The sequence below is a fragment of the Mustelus asterias genome, chromosome 11, assembly GCF_964213995.1.
Source record: "Mustelus asterias chromosome 11, sMusAst1.hap1.1, whole genome shotgun sequence".
Lineage (NCBI taxonomy): Eukaryota > Metazoa > Chordata > Chondrichthyes > Carcharhiniformes > Triakidae > Mustelus > Mustelus asterias.
In genome coordinates, this window is record NC_135811.1 from 50633518 (window position 1) to 50656399 (window position 22882).

Genomic DNA, 22882 nt, shown 5'->3' on the forward strand with positions numbered 1-22882 from the left:
TGGCCCTAATATGTGAAAATATGATGTGGTTTGGTGTTGTTTGGTAATGCTTCTATGAAGCACCTTACAACATGGAAGGTGCTTTACCAGGGCAAGTTGTTGCTGTTCTTTATGGGATAGATAGCGAGTACAAGTTGTGGAACTAGTATTACAATCAAGATTTGCATCACCACAGTAAAGGTGCAATGGAAATTTCTGTAATAAGATGCCATTTCTGCTCAAAACTCCCTTGGTCACTGTTTAAAAGTTTTAAAAGTTTATTTAATAGTCTCACAAGTAGGCTTACATTAACACTGCAATGAAGTTACTGTGAAAATTCCCTGGCCACCACTCTCCGGCACCTGTCCGGGTACACTGAGGGAGAATTTAGCATGGCCAATGCACATAACCAGCACGTCCTTCAGACTGTGTGAGGAAACTGGAGCATCCGGAGGAAACCCACACAGACGTGGAGAATGTGCAGACTCCCACAGACAGTGACCCAAGCCGGGAATCGAACCCAGGTCTCTGATGCTGTCAGGCAGCAAGGCTAACCAATGTACCACCCTTAGTGCCCAAGGACTAAAATCTGATTAAACATTGGCTTTGGCACGTAATTCACTGAGCGGGCTCTGAAAGCAGACTTAAGGGTATTTATCATCCAGAGTAGGCTTTCAACGTCACAGGAAATCCTGAGCTAGTAAGCAATATGTGGGTCACTTATACAGATCTAAATTCATTTCTTAGAGACAAAAAAGAACATTGTAAAAGGTCCCTTTTCTTATGTTGATACCAGAGGCTGCTTTCTCCCCACAGTGTCAAATGGAAAACTGAATGGCGTTACCATTGGTGGTACCATATCACCATCTATTGACAGAAATACTATACAGCATCAAAAATAATAAGTCTTGAATTTGACCAAATGAAATCAAGAAGAATAATGTCCCTTCAGTGGGAGTGGAAGTTCTATTCCTTTTCAAATCCTCTTCTGAAGATCTTGATATCTTTCTCCAGGAATCTTTCATTTCCCATTCTTTGGAACGGCCCTTTGAGAAAGCTCAGCCCTTCTACCCCTTGATCGAGTCCTCTGCATGGCTATTTTTGTCAATTATATTCAGACCATTCTATTTGTGCCCCCACTCAAAAGGTGAGCAGACATCCTCCTGCTTGAGGTGCAAGGGGCAGCACGGTGGCACAGTGGTTAGCACTGCTGCCTCACCACGTCAGAGACCTGGGTTCGATTCCTGGCTTGGGGTCACTGTCTGTGTGGAGTCAGCACGTTCTCCCCGTGTCTGCGTGGGTTTCCTCCGGATGCCCCGGTTTTCTCCCACACTCGGAAAGGCATACTGGTTAGGTGGATTGGCCATGCTAAATTCTCCCTCAGTCTACCCAAACAGGCGCCAGAGTGTGGCGACTAGGGGATTTTCACAGTAACTTCATTGCAGTGCTAAGATAAGCCTACGTGCGACACAAATAAATAAACTTTAAATTAAGAGAACATGAGTATTGTTGAAAAAGAACACATGTAATCGCAGTGTTCCGCCGCCTTCAGGACTATTCCCAAGAACATCGGCAGTAAATGGAACAATGATTTGCACTGCATGAGAAGACAGCACTGATTAATTGGCAAGTGGACTTGAATACACCAGTGAACTGATGACTGACAGTTAACTGCCAAGCTTCATTTAAGTTCAAGCCAGGCAGATTGCCTCTGATTGGTCAAGGCAGAGAATTGAGTGAGAACGCTTTCTGCCTAGCCTCCATCTTTACCCCTGCCTTCTGAAAGATACAGCAGTTGTTACTCTGATAGCAGAGACTGCAGTGCTTGGATTGTGCCTTGCTGTAAACCAGGGGTCCCCAAACTACGGCCCATGGGCCACTTCCGGATTGGAGTTTGGAGACCGCTGCTGTAAACCATCGTTGGTCCAATGGACTCCTTGGGTGCTCTATGGATTGGTTTATAGTCCATGTTGAACACAAGTGGGTCAAGGCTACACACTTCAGGGGTTCTCATCTAGATTTACTCTGGAGTGGCCCAAAGCTCACTGGAGAGGGTAGTCACATGGGTCAGTCCCTAATTTATACTGTTAGTATGCACTGGTTGTTAGTAAAAATTGCTTTGCACCAGGAACTGAGTAAAAGGCAAATTTAGGATGGAAATCAGAAAACTCCTTCTTGTACCAAGTGATCGCCACAAAATGTACCTTTGGGCTAAGATAATGGAGTCAGATGCATTAACATAATTTGGACCTTTTCACATAGATTAAGCTATAGATTTCACATAGATTTAAATCCAGGTTAACCAGAGTGAGCGCCAGGGCTCCAGTCAATTCTGAGCTGAAGGGGGCTGTATTCCTTCCTAATAGCACTGTGTCTGTGCCACACGGACTGCAGCAGTTTAAGAAGGTGCACCCCATCACCATCTCTGGGGCAATCGAGGTTGGGTAATAAATGCCGGCTCGCCAGTGGAGCCCACATTCCACAAAATCATTTTCAAAAACTGCACAGAAATAAATTGCAAAATGAATGAATCTGAATATTAAAACAAATGCTGCAAGCCTTGGAGCCATGTTCATTCACTGTGATAAATGTGCACCAGTACGGAGGGATTGCTGATGCACTGACAATGAATCTATTATTGAGACATGCCTCAGAGATCCTGAGCTTTACCTCTCACTCTCCTCAATGGTTTGATCCATATACTGGAATAGATCCTGGAATAGCTTGTAGCTGGACAGGCCATTGATCTTGTACCCATAGCTTCTCTTCCAGTATTGCTTCAAATCACCCAAATATTCCAACACCTGAGAGCAAAATGGAGAATTGAAATAGTTAACTGAAAGAGTTACAGACTTTTTTGCCCCGCATTTCACAGTGAAAATGTTGTTTGGTGCTAATGAATGCATATTGAGTAAAGAATTCAATTTAAACAAACAGGCCTTGTGATCAGAGGCTGCAAACGTCATGCTAGAAGCTCACAAATACTTTCCACCGTGCCTTTTATAGTGTGAAAAGTGCAGCGCTACTGTACACACACTGTACACACACTACTGTACACACACTGTACACACACTACTGTACACACACTACTGTACACACACTACTGTACACACACCTCTTTAACAGCCAGAAGAGAAATAACCACTTGACAATCTCAAACTGGGTGCATAAACCACACATAATTCTGCGCTGTTTGAGATATTGCATTACTGCTGACATTAAATCCTTGTGTTCAGGTGATTCACTGGACAAGGCAGATTCAATATCTGACAAAGGGGCACCCAGTTTCGAAACGTTGGCTTGATTCTCTCCCCACAGATGCTGTCAGACCTGCTGGGATTTTCCAGCATTTTCTGTTTTTGTTTCAGATTCCAGCATCCGCAGTATTTTGCGTTTATCTTCGATCCGATATTAACTCTGTTTTCTCTCCTGCTTGAGATATGATCGTTCCATTGATCCCTCCTGGAAGTAAAATCAGTATCCAATCATCCCTGGTGGAGTGAAGATCATTGTTGGAGGTGCTGCTGGCGGATGCGATGTGAGCTCAGATTGAGTTGTGGTTTACTTTCTGCCTGCGGACCCTCACTCTCGCTGACCCTCACTCTCGCTGACCCTCACTCTCGCTGACCCTCACTCTCGCTGACCCTCACTCTCGCTGACCCTCACTCTCGCTGACCCTCGCCGCCCCCACGCCCCTCGCCGCCCCCACGCCCCTCGCCGCCCCCACGCCCCTCGCCGCCCCCACGCCCCTCGCCGCCCCCACGCCCCTCGCCGCCCCCACGCCCCTCGCCGTCCCCACGTCCCTCGCCGCCCCCACGCCCCTCGCCGCCCCCACGCCCCTCGCCGCCCCCACGCCCCTCGGCGCCCCTCGCCGCCCCCACGCCCCTCGCCGCCCCCACGCCCCTCGCCGTCCCCACGTCCCTCGCCGCCCCCACGCCCCTCGGCGCCCCTCGCCGCCACCACGCCCCTCGCCGCCACCACGCACCTCGCCGCCACCACGCACCTCGCCGCCACCACGCACCTCGCCGCCACCACGCACCTCGCCGCCACCACGCACCTCGCCGCCACCACGCACCTCGCCGCCACCACGCCCCTCACTGTCCAAGCTACACAAATAAACTATGGCTGTCAGGATATTTACTGGAACACTGCCTTCAGGAGGGAGGAGGGACGGAAGACTAGCAGAAGAAAAGGTGCAGGAAGACAGCCAGAAACTCATTCATGGTTTACACATGTTAGTTATGTACAACCTTCAGCATGGTTTTCTTTCAGTGTCACTGACCACCACAGCGCTGACCCTCACTGCCACCGGCCCTCACTGCCACCGGCCCTCACTGCCACCGGCCCTCACTGCCACCGGCACTACCTTCTTCAGAGTAACTAGGGATGGGCCAAAAATGTGGCCTTGCCAGCACTGCTCACACCCCAAGAACAAAATGTAAAAATCCACCCATAAGCATTCAGCTGGTGAAGTGCCCATAGAACCACAGGATCCCTACATTGAAGAAAGAGGCTATTTGGCCCATTGAGTCTGGACTGACTCTCTCTCTCTCTGAAAGAGCATCCCATCCAGCAACACCTGTCACCCCCCCACCTCCCCCACCACCCTCCAGCCCCCACCCTCCACCCTATTCCCATAACCCTGCTCATTTAGCATGGCCAATCCGCCTAACCCGCACATCTTTGGACTGCGGGATGAAACCGGAGCACCCGGAGGAAACCCACGTAGACACGGGGAGAATGTGCAGACTCCGCACTGACAGTTCAGAATGCGGCTGTGAAGAAATTGGAACCTGGGGAAATCTTTGTTCAGCTGACAGGTATATGATTCCTGATGAGGCAGGAGGTTTGGCCTGCAGTACTGTTCCGGAGTAAATCACACTGCAGATATCTAATGTGCTGTTCTCTCTGCAGTGCGGGCAAGGTTCTGAAGGCTAAGATAGTGCACTGTGTTGAAGAAGAGCAGGAGCGTTATCCCCAGTGTCCTGGCCAATATTCATCCTTCAATCAACAGAAGCACATAAGAACTAGGAGCAGATGTTGGCAATTCAGCCCCTGGAGCCTGCTCCGTCACTCACTATGATCACGGCTGATCTTGTGTCGGCCTCAACTCCACTTTCCTGCCCATTCTCCTTCAACCCATTACTAATTAAAATCTGTCCATCTCCTACTTAAATTACCCAATGTCCCAGCATCCACCACACTCTCGGGTAGTGAAGTCCATAGATTCACAAGCCTTTGAGAAGTAATTTCTCCTCATCTCGGTTTTAAATCTGCCACCCCTAAAATTAGGACCTCTTGATTGAGATAGCCCCACAAGAGGAAATATCCTCTCTACGTCTACCCTGTCAATCCCTTTTCACATCTTACATACCTCAATTAGATCTCCCCACATTCTTCTAGACCCTAGAGCTAATAGGCCTAAACTGTTCAATCTTTCTTCATAAGACAATCCCCTCATCTCTGGAATCAATCTAATGAACCTCCTCTGAACCACCTTCAATGCAACTACATCCCTCATGTGAAGGGACCAAAACTGTGCACAATACTCCAGCTGCAGTATCACTAATGCCTTATACAGTCACAGCAACACTTTCCGACTTTTATATTCTATTTCTTTAGCAGTGAATGCCAAAATTCCATTTCCCTTCCTTATTACCTGCATACTTGTTTCCTGCAATTCATTCAAAAGGACACCCAGATCCCTCTGCACTGAAGCACTCAGAGGTTTCTCTCCATTTAGATAATGGGTTATCTCACACTTATCCACGTTAAATTCCATCTGCCAAATTTTGTCCCCCTCACATCTAATCTACCCATATCCATTTTTAAATTGCTTTTTTTTAAAAAATCGCAACTTACTATCCCACCTATTTTAGTGTCATCTACAAATTTGGCTATAGTACCTTTTACCCCTGCTTCCAAATAATTAAATATAGATTGCAACTAAATGGCGATGAGGACCCTACCATGCGGCACCTCACTAGTTGAATCTTGCCAACCCGAGAAAGACCCATTTTTCCTGACTCTCTGCTTACTGTTGGTCAGCCAATCCTCTATCCAAACTAATAAATTACCCCAAATCCCATGTGAACTAACCTTGTATATTAACCTTTTGTGTGGCACCTTATCAAATCCCTTCTGGAAGTCCAGATATGCTACATCTACAGGATTCCCATTGTCCACCTTGTTTGTTACATCTTCGAAGAACATCATTAAAAAAACAATTATCTGGTCATTGTCACATTGCTGTTTGTGGGAGCTTGCTGCTGTATTTCCTGACCACACTTCAAAAGTACTTCACTGACTGGGAAACACTTTGAGACAGTTGCGAAAGGCGCTCTTTCTTTCTTATCTTACAGATACAGAAATGAAGGAAAAAATACTCATCATTTGCAATTTTAACCTTTCTCCAAAAAAGACACAGCGCCAGAGACCTGGGTTCAATTCCGGCCTTGAGTCACTGTGTGGAGTTTACACGTTCTTCCCGTGTCTGCGTGGATTTCCTCCAGGTGCTCCGGTTTCCTCCCACAGTTCAAAGAGGTGCGGGTTAGGTGGATTGGCCATGCTAAATTGACAGGGGGCAGGGTAGATATGTGGGGTTACGGGGATAGGGCATGAGTGGGATTGTAGTCCGTGCAGACTCAATGGGCTGAATGGCTTCCCTCTGCACTGTAGGGACTCTAATTTTGAAGGGCACATCTGGAAAGTGCCACTCAGGGATGTTGCTGAGTTTTACTTCCTGTTTTTACCTCCACATCTTCCTTATCCAAAAGGTCACACCAGGGAGAAACGATGCCTTTAAGGATGAACTCATAGGTGCAGAGGTAAAATGTCGCTTCCACCATATCTGCAACACACAAATAAAGACAAGCAGATCAAATTCACAGTTCAATTAAATAATATTCTAATGGTGCTGAGACAACAGATTGTAATTCAGTCATATTTTACTAAACTTATGTCAGAGGAGTCCATTTATTTTTATTAAGTAACAATCATGACTACATAAAACCTAATGCTTATTAAAGAAAATGAATAAATATTTCTTTCCTAATCAATCTGACTGAACATGCAGATTAGTTGTAACTCATGCCGTTCTCAATTCCCAGCATTTAATTTGGTGAAATGCTAATCACAGCACATCAGTGCCACCTCCCTCCCACTGCCTCTCTGAGCAGCCCGAAATATTGCCTGGCTAAAAGAACCAGAATAAGAATGTCAGCTTACCACCACCTTGTGGCCCATGCTGCGCATGACAGCAAATACACAGAATAGACAAAAGGGGGCGCAATTTTCACCTTCAGTTGAATTCCAGTTGGCCAATGCTTTAGGGCGGTGAGAACAAAACATTTCATTTGCGTAATAATTTCTATAAATCCAGGTGGAAACTCATCAGCTGATCCTAGGGCCAACACTGGGTACAAGTCAAATTTAAAGTGTCAAGGACAATTAAAGGAGATTTATTTTATTCATTCGTGGGACATGGCATCGCTGGCTGGCCAGCATTTATTGCCCATTCCTGATTGGCCTTGGAGGGCAGTTGAGAGCCAACCACATTGCTGTGGCTCTGAAGTCACACGTAGGCCAGACCGGGCAAGGATGGCAGATTTCCTTCACCAAAGGACATGAGTGAACCAGATGGGTTTTTCCCGACAATCAACAATGGTTTCATGGTCATCAGTAGATTCTTAATTTCAGATCTTTTTTATTGAAGTCAAATTCCATCATCTGCCGTGGCGGGATTCGAACCCGGGTCCCCAGAACATTAGCTGATTTTCTGGATTAATAGTCTAGCGATAATACCACTTGGCCATTGCCAAGGAGGACATTAATAGCCATCGCAACTCATCAACCAGATCTGCCAAGGCTTAAAGGGTATGGGATTAAAAGTGGCAGGGCAGACATGACCCATAGATCTTGCCATGAGACCGAAGACACAATGATGGAGCAGGTGTACTCACCTGCTTATTACACAAGGAAGGTTTACCTCAGTTTATTTTCACGATACCATTCCACATAACTCAGCACTGCAAACTAGTTGCAAGAAGGCGCAATCAGCTTTCAGGAAGTGTTTAATGTACCTTCACATATTCAAGCTCCCAGCTGCCTGGTAGCCACTGATGTCATGTCTCAGTATGTGGGCATTATGGAGACAAAAATCTCCCATATCATTATATTAGAATGGGTGGGTTACTAAAGCCTTTCTTTCAACAGTGCAAATTAACATAGCCCACTCAACTTCTTAACTTCCCACATCTACATGCATTGTACCACATATGCTGAGATACCTCGTGTCAATCAGTAGCTACAGCAGCAACAACTTGCATTTATATAGCTTCTTTAACATAATAAAGCATCACAAGGTGGTCCACAAGCTGTATGAAGCAAAATTTGACACCAAGCCACATAGAACATAGAAAATATGTGCAGGATTAGGCCATTCCGCCTTTCCAGCCTGCTCCACATTTAAACTGTTTAAAGTTTAGTTTATTCATTAGTGTCACAAGTAAGGCTTACATTAACACTGCAATGAAGTTACTGTTAAATTCCCCTAGTCACCACACTTCGGCACCTGCTCGGGTCAATGTACCTAACCAGCACATCTTTTAGACTGTGGGAGGAAACCGGAGCACCTGGAGGAAATCCACGCAGACACGAAGAGAATGTGCTAACTCCACACAGACAGTGACCCAAGCCGGGAATCGAAGCACTGTGAGGCAGCAGTGCTAACCACTGTACCATCGTGCCGCCCATTTAATATGATCATGGCCAATCCTCTTTTACAACAACATATTCCTGTGCTCTCAGCATACCCCTCAACACCTTTAGAGACATGAAGTGATTTTAGGGCAAAGACCTGGGTCAGAGAGGTTGGTTTTAAGGAGCATCTTAAAGGAGGAAAGAGAGGTAGAGAAGTGGAAAAGTTTAGGGAGGGAATTCCAGAGCTTGGGACCTTGACAACTGAAAGTATTGGTGAAGCGATTAAAACTGGTGATGCTCACGAGTAAGAAGTCTCACAACACCAGGTTAAAGTCCAACAGGTTTATTTGGTAGCACAAGCTTTCAGAGTGTCGCTCCTTCTTCAGGTGTGTGAGGAGTTCTGTTCACAAACAGGGCATATATAGACACAAACTCAATTTACAAGATAATGGTTGGAATGCGAGTCTTTACAGGTAATCAAGTCTTAAAGGTACAGACAATGTGAGTGGAGAGAGGGTTAAGCACAGGTTAAAGAGATGTATATTGTCTCCAGCCAGGACAGTTAGTGAGATTTTGCAAGCCCAGGCAGGTTGTGGGGGTTACAGAATCTGAAAATCCAACGCCGGCATCTCATGAGGCCAGAATTGGAAGAGTGCAGATATTTCGGAGGGTACTGGGTTGGGGAGATTACAGCAATCAGGGGAGTGGGGTCATGGAGGGATTTGAAAACAAGAATGAGAATTCCGAAATCGAGGCGCTGCTTAACCAGAAGCCAATGTAAGTCAGTGAGCAAAAGGAATGATGGGAAATGGGCCTTGGTAAGTGTTAAGATACACAACAGAGTCTTGGATGACTTCAAGTTGATGAGGGTGTGAGGCCAGCCAGGACAGTGTTGGTATTGTCACATCGAGAGGCATGGATGAGGATGAGCAGTGAGCTGGGTTTGGATGATGTTGCAGAGGTGGAATAGGTGGTCTTAGCATTGGTACATATCTTTATTTTATTCATTCATGCGACATGGGCGTCGCTGGCTGGCCAGCATTTAATGCTCATCCTTAGTTGCCCTTGAACTGAGTGGCTTCCTAGGCCATTTCAGAGAGCAGTTGAGAGTCAACCACAATGCTGTGGCTCTGGAGTCACATATAGGCCAGACCAGGTAAGGATGGCAGATTTCCTTTCCTAAAGGACATTTGTGAATCAGATGGGTTTTTTCCCGACAATTGACAATGGTCATTAGTCGATTCTTAATTCCAGATTTTTAAATTGATTTCAAATTCCATCTGCCGTGGCGGGATTCGAACCCAGGTCCCCAGATCATTAGCTGAGTTTCTGGATTAACAGTCTAGCATTAACGCCACAAGGCCATTGCCTCCCTCATCCCAAGGAAGGCTTAATAGGCATCTCAGCTCATCAACCAGATCTGTCAAGGCTTAAAGGGTATGGGCAGGCCAGAATGAAGGGACAATGACCCATAGGTTTTGCCATGAGACCGCAGACACAATGATGGAGCAGGCGTACTCACCTGCTTATTACACAAAGAAGGTTTACCTCAGTTTGTTTCCAGTATACCATTCCACACAACTCAGCACTGCAAACTAGTTGCCAGAAAGTGCAGTCAGCTTTCAGGAAGTGTTTAATGCACTTCACATATTCAAGCTCCCAGCTGCCTGGTAGCCACTGATGTCCTTGCAGCTGATGGCATGTCTCAGTAGGTGGGCATTATGGAGACACAAATCTCCCCCATCATTATATTAGAATGGGTGGGTTACTAATGCTTTCCTTTCAACAGCGCAAATTAACATAGCCCACTCAACCTCTCAACTTCCTACGTCTACAGGTATTATACCACATAAGCTGAGGTCCCTCGTGTCAATCAGTAGCTACAGCAGCAACAACAACTTGCATTTACATAGCTTCTTTAACATAATAATGCACCCCAAAGTGTTCCACAAGCAAAATTTGACAGCAAGCCACATAGAAACATAGAACATAGAAAACAGGTGCAGGACTAGACCATTCGGCCTTTCCAGTCTGCTCCACCATTTAATACGATCATGGCCAATCCTCTCTTACAACAACATATTCCTGTGCTCTCTGCATATCCCTCGACACCTTTCGAGTCATGAAGTGATTTTAGGCCAAAGACTTGGTCAGAGAGGTGCATTGTTCCTGAATGATTTTTATTCATTTTTATTTATTCATGCGACATGGGTGTCACTGGCTGGCCAGCATTTAATGTTCATCCTTAGTTGCCTTTGAACTGAGTGTCTCGCTCGGCCATTTCAGAGAGCAGATGAGAGTCAACCACATCGTTGTGGCTCTGGAGTCACATGTAGGCCAGACCAGGTAAGGATGGCAGATTTCCTTAATTCCAGATATTTTTATTGAATTCGAATTCCAACATCTGTCACGGCGGGATTCGAACCCGGGTCCCCAGATAATCAGCTGAGTTTCTGGACTAATAGTCTCGCAATACCACTGGGCCATCGCCTATGCACACATCCATTAGCGGTCAGAAGCTCATCTCAGAGCCAAATCTAACGCCAACGCTGTGAACAGTCTGGTTCAGCTTCAGGTAGTTGCTGGGGAGAGAGCTGGTGTCAGCTGCGAAGGAACGGATTTTGTCGCCTAAATTCTACCACTGCGCGCCACGCAATCGGAGAGGGGCGGACAACGGAAATGTCTGTTGACCCCGGGCGACAATTTCCGGTCTTGCTCGAGCAACGCTGTAAAATCCCGCACTGTATATCCCAGTTGCTCCAAGAAGACTATCCCTAATCAATGACAACTAGCCGAGGGCCACAACTGCCAGCAATGGCCAGCAATATCCCTAGAGAATGATAAATTATTTTTAAAAATGGAATACTTTGCAAAAGGGAAAAAAAACTTTCAAAATAAATGCAAAATTGTCATTAAGTAAAAGAGCATTAAGCATTTCCTTGCCAACTAAACCCAGTTGATTTAGTGAATGTCAATTTATAGGCCAAAGACATTTCAGTTTATTTTCTGAATAATGTTGTTTTGTAGATCGGTTCTGTCAAGATGTATTGTGGTGTAAAATCTGGTGTATATGGTCTGATATTGTCTCCTTAAAATGCATTGACTTGTGTGATTTTGATCTAACAAAGCAGATGAATTCCGCTGGCTATGCCGATGGGTAGCTACATAGATATCAATGGATGTGATTATCCGTCAGGTCCTGTTATAGTCTAAGCAGCTCATCCTCAATTGAAAGTAAAGCAAACTTACTGAAGCAATAATTTGCAGGAGGTAAAAATGTGACATTTCACTGATCTCACGAATCTAAACTGTTGTATTAAACTCTTCACCAGGTTGCTTATGGCGGAAGATACATTGGGTGGAGTTTTCCAGTTCCCCACCGTGGCGGGTTAAAAGGTTGGGGTTAGAGGGGGGTCATCATGTCCATCAGAAGCCGATTTGCATCCCGTTAATGGAAGAAGATTGCCCGACCAAAATTGGTCCCCGCTGCCCAATTGTCCAAGCCATCTGCAGGAAATGATGTCGGTGCAGAACAGGTCTGGACCATGGTGTCAAATACTCACCAAGAACAAAGAACAGCACAGCACAGGAACAGGCTCTTCGGCCCACCAAGCCTGCGCCGAGACATAACACCTTTCTTACCCGTTGATTATACTGACAACCAACGTGTTATTACTTACCTCAAGAAGGCCTGAGACAGCTTGTCAGAGATCAGAAGACAAAATGGAGGCAGATGATACAAAGTTGGGTGGGAAGATGAGCTGTGAGGAGGATGCAGGGGTGCTTCAGTGTGATTTGGACAAGCCGAGTGACCATATACATGGCAGATGCAGTATAATGTGGATAAATATGAGGTTATCCACTTCAGTAGCAAAAATATGAAGGCAGATTATTAGTTAAAAGGGTGAAAATTGAAAGAGGTGCATACGCAGCGAGATCTTGGTGTTCTCATGCATCAGTCGCTGAAAGCAAGCACACAAATACAGCAGGCAGTAAAGAAGGCAAATGGAATGTTGGCCTTCATAGCGAGAGGATTTGAGTATAGAAATAGGGATGTTTTACTGCAATTGTACAGAGCATTGGTGAGCCCACAGCTGGAGTATTCTGTGCAGTTTTGGTGTCCTTACCTGAGGAAGGATGTCCTTGCTATAGAGGGAGTGCAGCGAAGGTTTACCAGGCTGATTCCTGAAATGGCAGGTCTGTCATAGAAGGAGAAACTAAGTGGGTAAGGATTACAGTCATTGGAGTTTAGAAGAGTGAGAGGGGATCTCACTGAAACTTAAAATATTCTAACAGGATTAGACAGGGTGGACTCGGAAGTGTTCCGATGGTGGGGGAGACCAGAACTAGGGGTCACAGTTTGAGGATAAGGGGTAAATCTTTTAAAACTGAGGTCAGGAAAAATTACTTCAGCCAGAGAGTGATGAATATGTGGAATTCACTACCACAGAAAGTAGCTGAGGCCAAAACATTGTGTGATTTCAAGAAGAAATTAGAAGTAGCTCTTGGGGCAAAAGGGACCAAGGGATATGGAGGAAAGGTGGGATCAGGATTTTGAATTTGATGATCATCCATGATCAAAATTAATGACAGCTGGCTCAAAGGGCTGAATCACCTACTCCTGCTTCTATTTTCTATGTTTCTAAACCCCATTGCTTGGTTTACTTTTCCATGGCCCTATTAATTTGCAATGCTGCTTTTATTATTTGTGATTTTTTACCCCTAGATCCCTTTCATCTCCCACTTTAAATTCTCATAATCCAAGCAGTATGTTACCTCTTTATCCTCTCTACCAAAACACAGTATCTCACACTGATCTATATTGAATTTATTAATTTATCATTCTGTTTATTAATGTCTTCTTGTATTGTATTCTTTCTTTGTGTTAATTACACCCTCTGCAATTTGGCATTACCCACAAATGTTGATATTTCTTCAGATTCCTGAGTTAACATAAATCGTGAACAACAGTGGTCCCTGCACCAAACCTTATGATTTGATTTATTATTGTCACATGTATTAATATATAGTGAAAGTATTGTTTCTTGCGCGCTATACAGACAAAACATACCGTTCATAGAGAAGGAACTGAGAGAGTGCAGAATGTAGTGTTACAGTCGTAACTAAGGTGTAGAGAAAGATCAACTAAATACAAGTTAAGTCCATTCAAAAGTCTGACAGCAGCAGGGAAGAAGCTGTCCTTGAGTCGGTTGGTACGTGACCTCAGACTTTTGCATCTTTTTCTCGAAGGAAGAAGGTGGAAGAGAGAATGTCTGGGGTGTGTGGGGTCCTTAATTGTGCCGGCTCCTTTGCCGAGGCAGTGGGAAGTGTAGACAGAGTCAATGGATGGGAGGCTGGTTTGCGTGATGGATCTCCCACCTTTTGCTAGACCTTTCATCCTTACTCTCTATTTCGTATTTGCAGCCAGTTTGCTATTCATTCTGCTACTTTATTCCGAGTTCACGTGATCTTAATCATGAGTTCCAATGCGTTACCTTATCAAAGGCCTTTTGAAAATCATACATCACCAATGTAAATATTACGTCCATCAGATTACCGTCATCTACCCTTTTGTAACTTCCTAAAACAAGTCAATAAGTTTGATTCAGCAAGACCTTATCTTTCTTTGAAACCTGTGCTGATCATTCTAGTATATTTTCATATTGATGTTTTTTGATTACTTATTTGATCAAATATTCCATTATCTTTCCCACCACTGACATTAAGCTATTTGAGTCTATAGTTTCCTAATCACTTTTTCATTTCTAACAGCTTTGAATTCCCTCTTCTGTTCCTCATCATTTTTGTTCTTTTTTAAAACTTTTAGAGAAATACATTTCTCCTGAACTCTGCAGATCACCATTTTAAATATTTTCCTCTATTCTTTTATGTCTTTGTCTGTCATCGCCTGTTTTCCAGTATACATTCCCCAGTTCCATCATCTCATCCTCTCAAAACTGGCTTTTATTAAAAAAGTTTAAATAATCAACAGAGATAGCGAGGGCAGCACGGTGGCACAGTGGTTAGCACTGCTGCCTCACAGCGCCACAGACCTGGGTTCAATTCCAGCCTTGGTTCACTGTCTGTGTGGAGTTTGCACATTCTCCCCGTGTCTGCGTGGCTTTCCTCCGGCTGCTCTGGTTTCCTCCCACAGTCTAAAGATGTGCAGGTTAGGTTGATTGGCCATGCTAAATTGACCCTAGTGTCAGGGGGATTAGGAGGGTAAATACGTGGGGTTATGGGAATAGGGCCTGGGTGGGATTGTGGTCAGTGCCTCCTTCTGCAATGTAGTGCTTCTATGATTCTAAGAAACAATTGCTATTGATTGCTGTATGATTGCTATTGCCTAGATATTCCACTCCACTTACTTGTCATACTGACTCTGGTTGATTATACATGCCCTTATCCAGGTTCCCCTTTGATTGGACCTTTTACGTATTATGTAAGAAGAATCCTGACCACACTGTGGAAATTCCATTCCCTTTTACCCACCTCTTCCACAACAAAAACAACCTGACTTTATAACATGATTTTAATGTAAAATGACCCAAAATACCTCACAATAGCACTGTGAACCCAAACTTGAGAGCGAGGCATAAAGGGACATCTTAAGGCAGATGAACAAGAGAGATAGGTTTTAAAGAACATCTTAAAGGAGAAAAGAAGGATGAGCAGCAGAGAGGTTTACCCTGGTCACAGTCCAGATATTATCCCACTGTGACATTGGTAAAAACTGAATCAGTACTGTAACTGGGGCAGAAACAGTGTTGAGTTTCTTGAGTCTTATTGGAGCTGCACTCAGTCACTCTCCATAGAATTCCCAGCCTTTGACCGGCGCTGGTAACCACAGTATTTATATGGCTAGTCCTGTTCAGTTTCTGGTCAATGGTAACCCTCAGGATGTTGATAGTGGGGGATTCAGTAGGCGGTAATGTCATTGAATGTCAAGGGGCAATGGTTAGATTCTCTCTTGTTGGAGATGGTCATTTCCTGGCACTTGTGTGGCACGAATGTTACTTGCAACTTATCAGCCCAAGTGATCAGAGGACTGCAGTGCATCCTCACTGCACTGTGGTGCAAGAGGTGTGAGCTGAGACTATATTCTGCATATTTTCACCTGCGCTCAGCATTAACCAAGCCGGAGGAGATGACAAAAAGGCATTCCAGCATTGGACTGAGTGCCTGTGTAGAATAGAATTCAAATAAAAGTACACACACAGGACTACAAAGTAATGACAAAAAAGTAATACATGGATTATATGAATAAAATCACATTAAACTCTGGTCGATGCAGTAAAGAGTGCACAGAATTAAAAGGGTTTCCCTGAGAGTCGCCATTCCTGCTATTCCTCAGTTTGATCCCTAGTTCTTTTCATTTTCTTAATTGACACTTTGGATTGGTCCAAACTGTTGAAGTTGCTCACATTAGGAAAATGGAAAGTGCTCTCCTGGGTTTGCACAGAGAGTGGCTGGGTCATAAAGACAAGGGAGGCATGCAACTTCTCACGTCTTTGCTCAGTGAGCTGATCCCACCCAGAGCGATGGTATGGTGGTCAGAGGTCAGGCTACAATTGTCCTCTGTTTGGAGGTGAGAAATGATCAGCTCAGGTTGCTCCTCCCCATTCTGTTATCATCAACAAGTATAATCATAGATAACAAAACTTGAAACATTGTCATGCAATGTTCAGACATGCACAATGCCATCATGTTTGGGATCAAGTATTATAATAAATATCTTCTCAGTTCAAGCTTATTCAGCAAAGATCTTGTGTGAGCATGGTAAATTATACCATTCAGTAAAGTATAGTGACTTGGCATCACTCAAATGTTAATCATATTCCCTCCGCCCAAGGGAATGTCTAACTTTCGCCAGACATCGCCTTCTGGCCAAGACTGAGAACCATGAATCATAAAATCATACAATGCAGAAGGAGGCCATTCGGCCCATCGAGTCTGCACTGACTCTCTGAAAGAGCATCTTACCCAGATCCACTCCTGCCCCATTCCCGTAACCCCACGCATTCCCCCCAACCTACACATCTTTGGATACTAAGGAGCAATTTAACATGGCCAATCCACCGAACCAGCACATTTTTGGAGTGTGGGAGGAAACCGGAGCACCCGGAGGAAACCCACATAGACACGGGGAGAACGTGCAAACTCCATACAGACAGTCACCCGGAGCGAGAATCGTACCTGGGTAGGTCTGGGCAAGATGCTCTTTCAGAGACTCAGTGCAGACTCAATGGGCCGAATGGCCTCCTTCTGCACTGTATGATTTTATGATTCATGATTCTCACATAGCTCTGAGTGCTAATCACTGTGCCACCCATGAATATTGCCCATTTAAGACAGAGATAAGGAGAATTATTTTCTCTCGCGAGCCTTTGGAACTCTCTCCCTCAAAAGAAGCAGAATCTTTGAATATTTTTAAGGCAGAGCTAGATAAATCCTTGATAAACAAGGAGGTGAAAGGTTTTGGGCAGTAGGGGGGATGTGGGGTTGAGGTTACAATCAGATCAGCCATAATCTTATTGAATGATGGAGCAGGCTCGAATCCATGAGTGAGCTACTCCTGCTCCTAATTCATATGTTCATATGAATACTAACCCTGTACCTACCCTCCCATTTCGCAATACAGTAGTCACAATACAATCACTGACTGATCTAGTTTATATTTAAAGTTTAATGTTGAATGAGCAAGCATGCTTTAAGAAATATAGCAAAATAAATCTGTCAAGCTTGCCATCATCAGTTCCATCAACTCCATCGGTAATTCAATTCTTGAACATAGTGAGGACTGAGTTGAAGCATTCAGGCATATTATGCAGCATTGAAATCCCTTTCAGACAAGTGTGAGGTTATCCACTTTGGAAGGAATAATAGTAAAATGGACTATTATTTAAATGGTGAAAAATTACAACATGCTACTGTGCAGAGGGACCTGGGGGTCCTTGTGCATGAATCACATAAACTCAGTTTGCAGGTGCAGCAGGTGATCAAGAAGGCAAATGTAATGTTGGCCTTTATCACGAAGGGGATGGAGTATAAAAGCAGGGAGGTCTTGCTGCAATTGTACAAGGTACTGGTGAGGCCACAACTAGAGTACTGTGTGCAATTTTGGTCCCCTTATTTGCGGAAGGATGTATTGGCCTTGAAGGGAGTACAGAGAAGGTTCACCAGGTTGATACCGGAGATGAGGGGGTTAGCTTATGAGGAGAGATTGAGTAGATTGGGCCTGTACTCGTTGGAGTTTAGAAAGCTATGGGAAGATCTTATAGAGACATATAAGATAATGAAGGGGCTAGAGAGGGTAGAGGCAGAGAGATTCTTTCCACTTAGAAAGGAAACAAGAACTAGAGGACACAGCCTCAAAATAAGGGGAGTCAGTTTAGAACAGAGTTGAGGAGGAACTTCTTCTCTCAGAGGGTAGTGAATCTCTGGAATTCTCTGCCCATTGAAGCAGTGGAGGCTACCTCGTTAAATATGTTTAAGACACAGATAGATAGATTTCTGATCAATAAGGGAATTAAGGGTTATGGGGAGCGGGCGGGTAAGTGGAACTAAACCACTATCAGATCAGCCATGATCTTATTGAATGGCGGGGCAGGCGCGAGGGGCTAGATGGCCTACTCCTGCTCCTATTTCTTATGTTCTTATGACAGAGGTGTATATTAGGTTGAGATTATCAATACCACGGGCACAATGCTCTGTCCCCTGCTGGAACTGCTGCCATGAATGGGGCTTGAGAAAGTGATATCAGACAGTGGCAGGTGGGGAACATTCTGAATTTTTAGTCATAGAATCATGCATTCGAGAATAGGCCTTTCGGCCCATTGGGTCTGCACCAGAAAAATTAAATCTAAACTAAATTTGCTTTCCAGCATTTGGCCGATAGCCACGAATGTTACGACATTTCAAGTACCAATCCACATACATTTTAAAGGTCGTGAGGTTTCCCGCCTCTACTACCCTCCCAGGCAGTGCATGCCAGGCTCCCATCACCCTCTGGGTGAAAAGCATGTTGCTCAGATACCCTCCAAACCTCCTGCCCCTCACCTTAAAACTATGCCCACTCACTATTGACCCTTCAACAAAGGGGAGCAGCTGTTTCCTATCCACCCTGTTCATACCCCTCATAATCCTATACACCTCAATCAGCAACCCTCCTCCTACACCCCCAGCAAACCCCCCCCCCCCCCCCCCCCCCAGCACTCCTCACCCTCTTCACCCCACCTCAGCAACTCTACCCCAGCCCAACTATTTCAGGTATTAATCTGGTAGACCTTCTCTGAACTGCTTCCAATGCATTTACAATTTTCCTTAAATAAAAGCAATACTATACTCAGTACTCCAGATGTGGTCTCACCAATGACCTGTATAACTGAAGCATAATCTCCAAACTCTTGCACTCAATTCTCCTTGCAGTGAAGGCTAACATTCTATTAGCTTTACTAATTGCTTCTTTTAACCGTTTTGTGATTCACACACGAGACACCATTTACAGCCATTTTTAGGATCTTTCGTGTATCCTCTGTAGTGAAGACCAATGCAAAACGCCTGTTCAATTGATCCGCCATCTCCTTATTTTCCATTATTAATTCCCCAGACTCACTTTCAATATGACCAATGCTCACTTTCTTAACTCTTTTTAAAATATCTCGAAACTCTTAATATCTGCCTTTATATTTCTAGCTAGCTTTCCCTCGTACTCTAATTCCCTCCCCTCCCCCTTAATAATCTTTTGGCTGTGCTTTGCATTTTTAAATATTCTTTCCAATCTGCTGACCTGCCACCCATCCTTGTGCTTTTATTTAACTTTGATACTATCTTTTATCTTTTTAGTTCACCACACATGATGGGTCCTCCCCTTGGAATTGTTCTTCTTGTTGGAATGCATCTATTCTCTGCATTCTGAAATATCCCCTTAAATGTTTGCCACTGCATCTCTGTTCACCTATCCCTTAATCTAAATTGCCAGCTCACTTTCGCTAGGTCTGCTTTCATACGCTCATAATTGCCTTTATTTAAGTTTAAAATACTAGTCTTAGACCCACTTTTCTCTCCTGCAAACTGAATGTAAAATGCAATCATATTATGATCATTGCTGCCTAGGGGTGTCTTCACTATGATGTCATTAATTAATCTTTGTTCACTGCACAACATCAGGTTTTATATAGCCTGCTCCCTGGGTGGCCTAGAAAATGCTGATCTATGAAATTATCCTGAAAGTATTCTATGGATTTGTTACATACACTACCTTTGTCCATTTGATTATTCCAATGAACATGTAGATTAAAATCCCCCATTATAGTTGCTGTACCTTTCTGACAAGCTCCCACTATTCCTTCTTTTGATACCCTGTCCTATCATGTGGTTACCCTTAGGGGGCCTGTACACCACTCTCACAAGTGACTTCTTGCCTTTATCATTCATCTCTACCTAAATCCTGGTTTCCTGATCTTAGGTCATCTCTCTCGATTGTGCTAATGTCATCTTTAATTATAGCGCCACCCCTTCACATTTTCCTAACTTCCTGTCCTTCCTAAATGTCACATAACCTTCAATATTCAGATCCCAATCTATGTCATCACGCAGCCATGTCTCTGTAACAGCTATTAGATCATTCTTATTAATCTTCATTTACACTATTAGTTCATCTATTTTGTTTCAAATGCTATATGAGTTCAGATACAGAGTCTTATGTTTTGTCCTTCAATTAGTTTTGTGACCTCTATCCTTATCTGTTGATTTATTCTTAGACTTGTACTCTCTGCTCCTTCCTGTCATGGTTTATTTATCATTTTCCACATTAATAACTATCTCTGTTCCCTTGTCTCTACTCTTTGATATAACACATCTGCTGACATTTGATCTATTGCCCCCAGTATTTAGTTTAAAACCATCTCTACTTTCCTAGTTTTGCAGTTCTCAAGAACACTGGGCCCAGCATGGTTCAGGTATAGCCATCCCAACAGTGCAGCCCCCACTTTCCCCAGTACTGGTGCCAGTGCCCCACAAACCAGCATTTCAGCCACTTATTCATCTCTCGAGTTGCACATGGTTCAGCTAATAAACCAGAGATTACAACCTTTGAGGTTCTACTTTTTAATTTAGTGGCTCTATTCAGAATCACTTTCCTAGTTCTACTTATGTCACTGGTACCTACATGGACGAAGACAATTGGATCCTTTCCCTCCCATTGCAAGTTCCTCTCCCACTCATTGCATATACCTGAAACCAGGCAGGCAATACAGCCATCTGGACGCTTGCTCTTGGTCGCAGAGAACAGCGTCAATCCTCCTCACTATACTGTCCCCTACTATCACTACATTCGCTTCTCCTCCCTACAATTGAATAACTTCCAGTGCCACGGTGCTCATCCACTCTGCAACTCCCACTCTCATCCAAAGCCGAGAGAACCTCAAATCTGTTGGACAATTGCAGAGGCTGACACTCCTGTCCTCTGGGTCCCCTTACCTGCCTCACTCGCAGTCACAACCTCTTTTCCCTGACCAAATCAGAAGACCGTAAAATAAGTAGGTTCTGGTATGGCTGCCTCCTGGTACAAAGCATCCAGGTAATATTCCCCCCTCTGATGTTCTGCAGTGTCGGCAGCTCAGCACTTACTGTGAGCATGTTTGCCTGGATCACACTGGGATCCAGGAGCTCCCACATGCTGCAGCCTCGACACATCATCCATCCAGCCATCTTTAATGTGTTTTAATGAATTACTTAAATATAATATTCACTCATTTAGGTTGCTTTAAAATATATTTTATTAACTTTACCGCCAGTTTGTATACTATATTAAACCTCGGGACTGGAACAGGCCTTAGCCACTTATCAAACATTCACCAAATAGCTAGCTCCTTTCCCTGCAATGAAGAACCAATTCAGTGAGAAAGCTAGAAAATAAATAAATAGGAAACAGCCTCCCCCTTATCCCCTACTCACTAAACTCTCAGGTATGCACATAGTTCCTCAGCTGCTCTTAGTTGCTTTGGGTGCACTACAGATCCCTGAATTCATAGGAAACTGAACTGGGGCCAGAGACATCAGACTCAACCAGTTGTCTAATTAACCACTCAGCTCTCTCAGCGGAGAATGTCTACCCTGTCGAAGGCTGGGAGAAAGAATGGTGGTTCACATCATCCACCTCCTGTGCAAACAGTCAGCTGGAGTAATTTACTGAAGTCCTCTTCAATTTTAGAATAAACATGGTGCAACAACATCCTACGCAGCTATTATTTGGATGCGCTGGTTATTTCTTTTAATCCTCATTGGTAGCTTCTCTGTATTGTCACATGGAGTATTGTGCAGCAGTGCGTGTACGTGACAGTCCTGAAATCACTGTACAACTGATAACTAGGACTTGGTTTTGTGTGGAGAGCCGTTTGATTCTATTTATCTGAGTGCCTTTTGTTCTAGTTTTGATGATTCAGGTTTACAGCACATGGGGGTTTCTGTACTGCTGATGAATCCATATGGGCATCCATGCTAAGGTCGTTGCCATAGCTGCAGCTCACCAGAAGTGAAAACTATTTCATTTATTTTTAAATTCCAGGTTTTTCATGGAAAAGTGGGCTGAGCTATAGGCACTTAAGGTGAAGCTGGATAAACATGCTAGGGAGAAGGGAATAGAACAAAACGTTGACAGGGTTAGATGATGAGAAGTAGGAGCTGGCTCATGTGGGGGTTATTAACATTAACACAGACCAATACGGCTAAAAGGCTTGCTTCTGTGCTGTAGACTCTATGTAAAATAAACTTCTAAAGCTATAAGATAATATGATGTGGAGATTCTGAATTGGGGTGGGCACAGTAAGAAGTCTCACAACACCAGGTTAAAGTCCAACAGGTTTATTTAGAATCACAAGCGTTCGGAGCGCTGCTCCTTCATCAGGTGAGTGGAGAGGTAGGTTTCATTAAACACAGCATATATAGACAAAGACACAACTGCAAGATCATTTCAGATTGGAATGTGAAGAATGGTTGGAATGCGAGTCTTTACAGGTAATCAAGTCTTTACAGGTACAAACAGTGCGAGTGGAGATGGAGATAATCACAGCTTAAAGAGGTGTGAATTGTCTCAAACCAGGACAGTTAGTAGGATTTTACAAGCCCAGGCCAAATGGTGGGGGTTACACATAGTGTGACATGAACCCAGGATCCTGGTTGAGGCCATCCTCATGTGTGCGGA

At 44.3% G+C, this 22882-nt stretch overlaps 1 protein-coding gene across 4 annotated transcripts in view; it reads right to left on the reverse strand.

Moving 5' to 3' along the window:
• Positions 1-22882, reverse strand: part of minpp1b (multiple inositol-polyphosphate phosphatase 1b) — a 70288-nt gene that overhangs the window by 44001 nt on the left and 3405 nt on the right. For all 4 annotated transcript variants that reach the window (XR_013498990.1, XR_013498991.1, XM_078223585.1 and 1 more), the window contains exons 2-3: positions 6732-6829; positions 2650-2783 (exon numbers count right to left, since the gene is read on the reverse strand). Coding sequence is in view for 2 of the 4 variants with exons in the window: in XM_078223585.1 (XP_078079711.1) it covers positions 2650-2783; positions 6732-6829 (232 nt within the window). In the remaining 2 variants the exon portion in view is untranslated. The remainder of the gene's footprint in view (positions 1-2649; positions 2784-6731; positions 6830-22882) is intronic.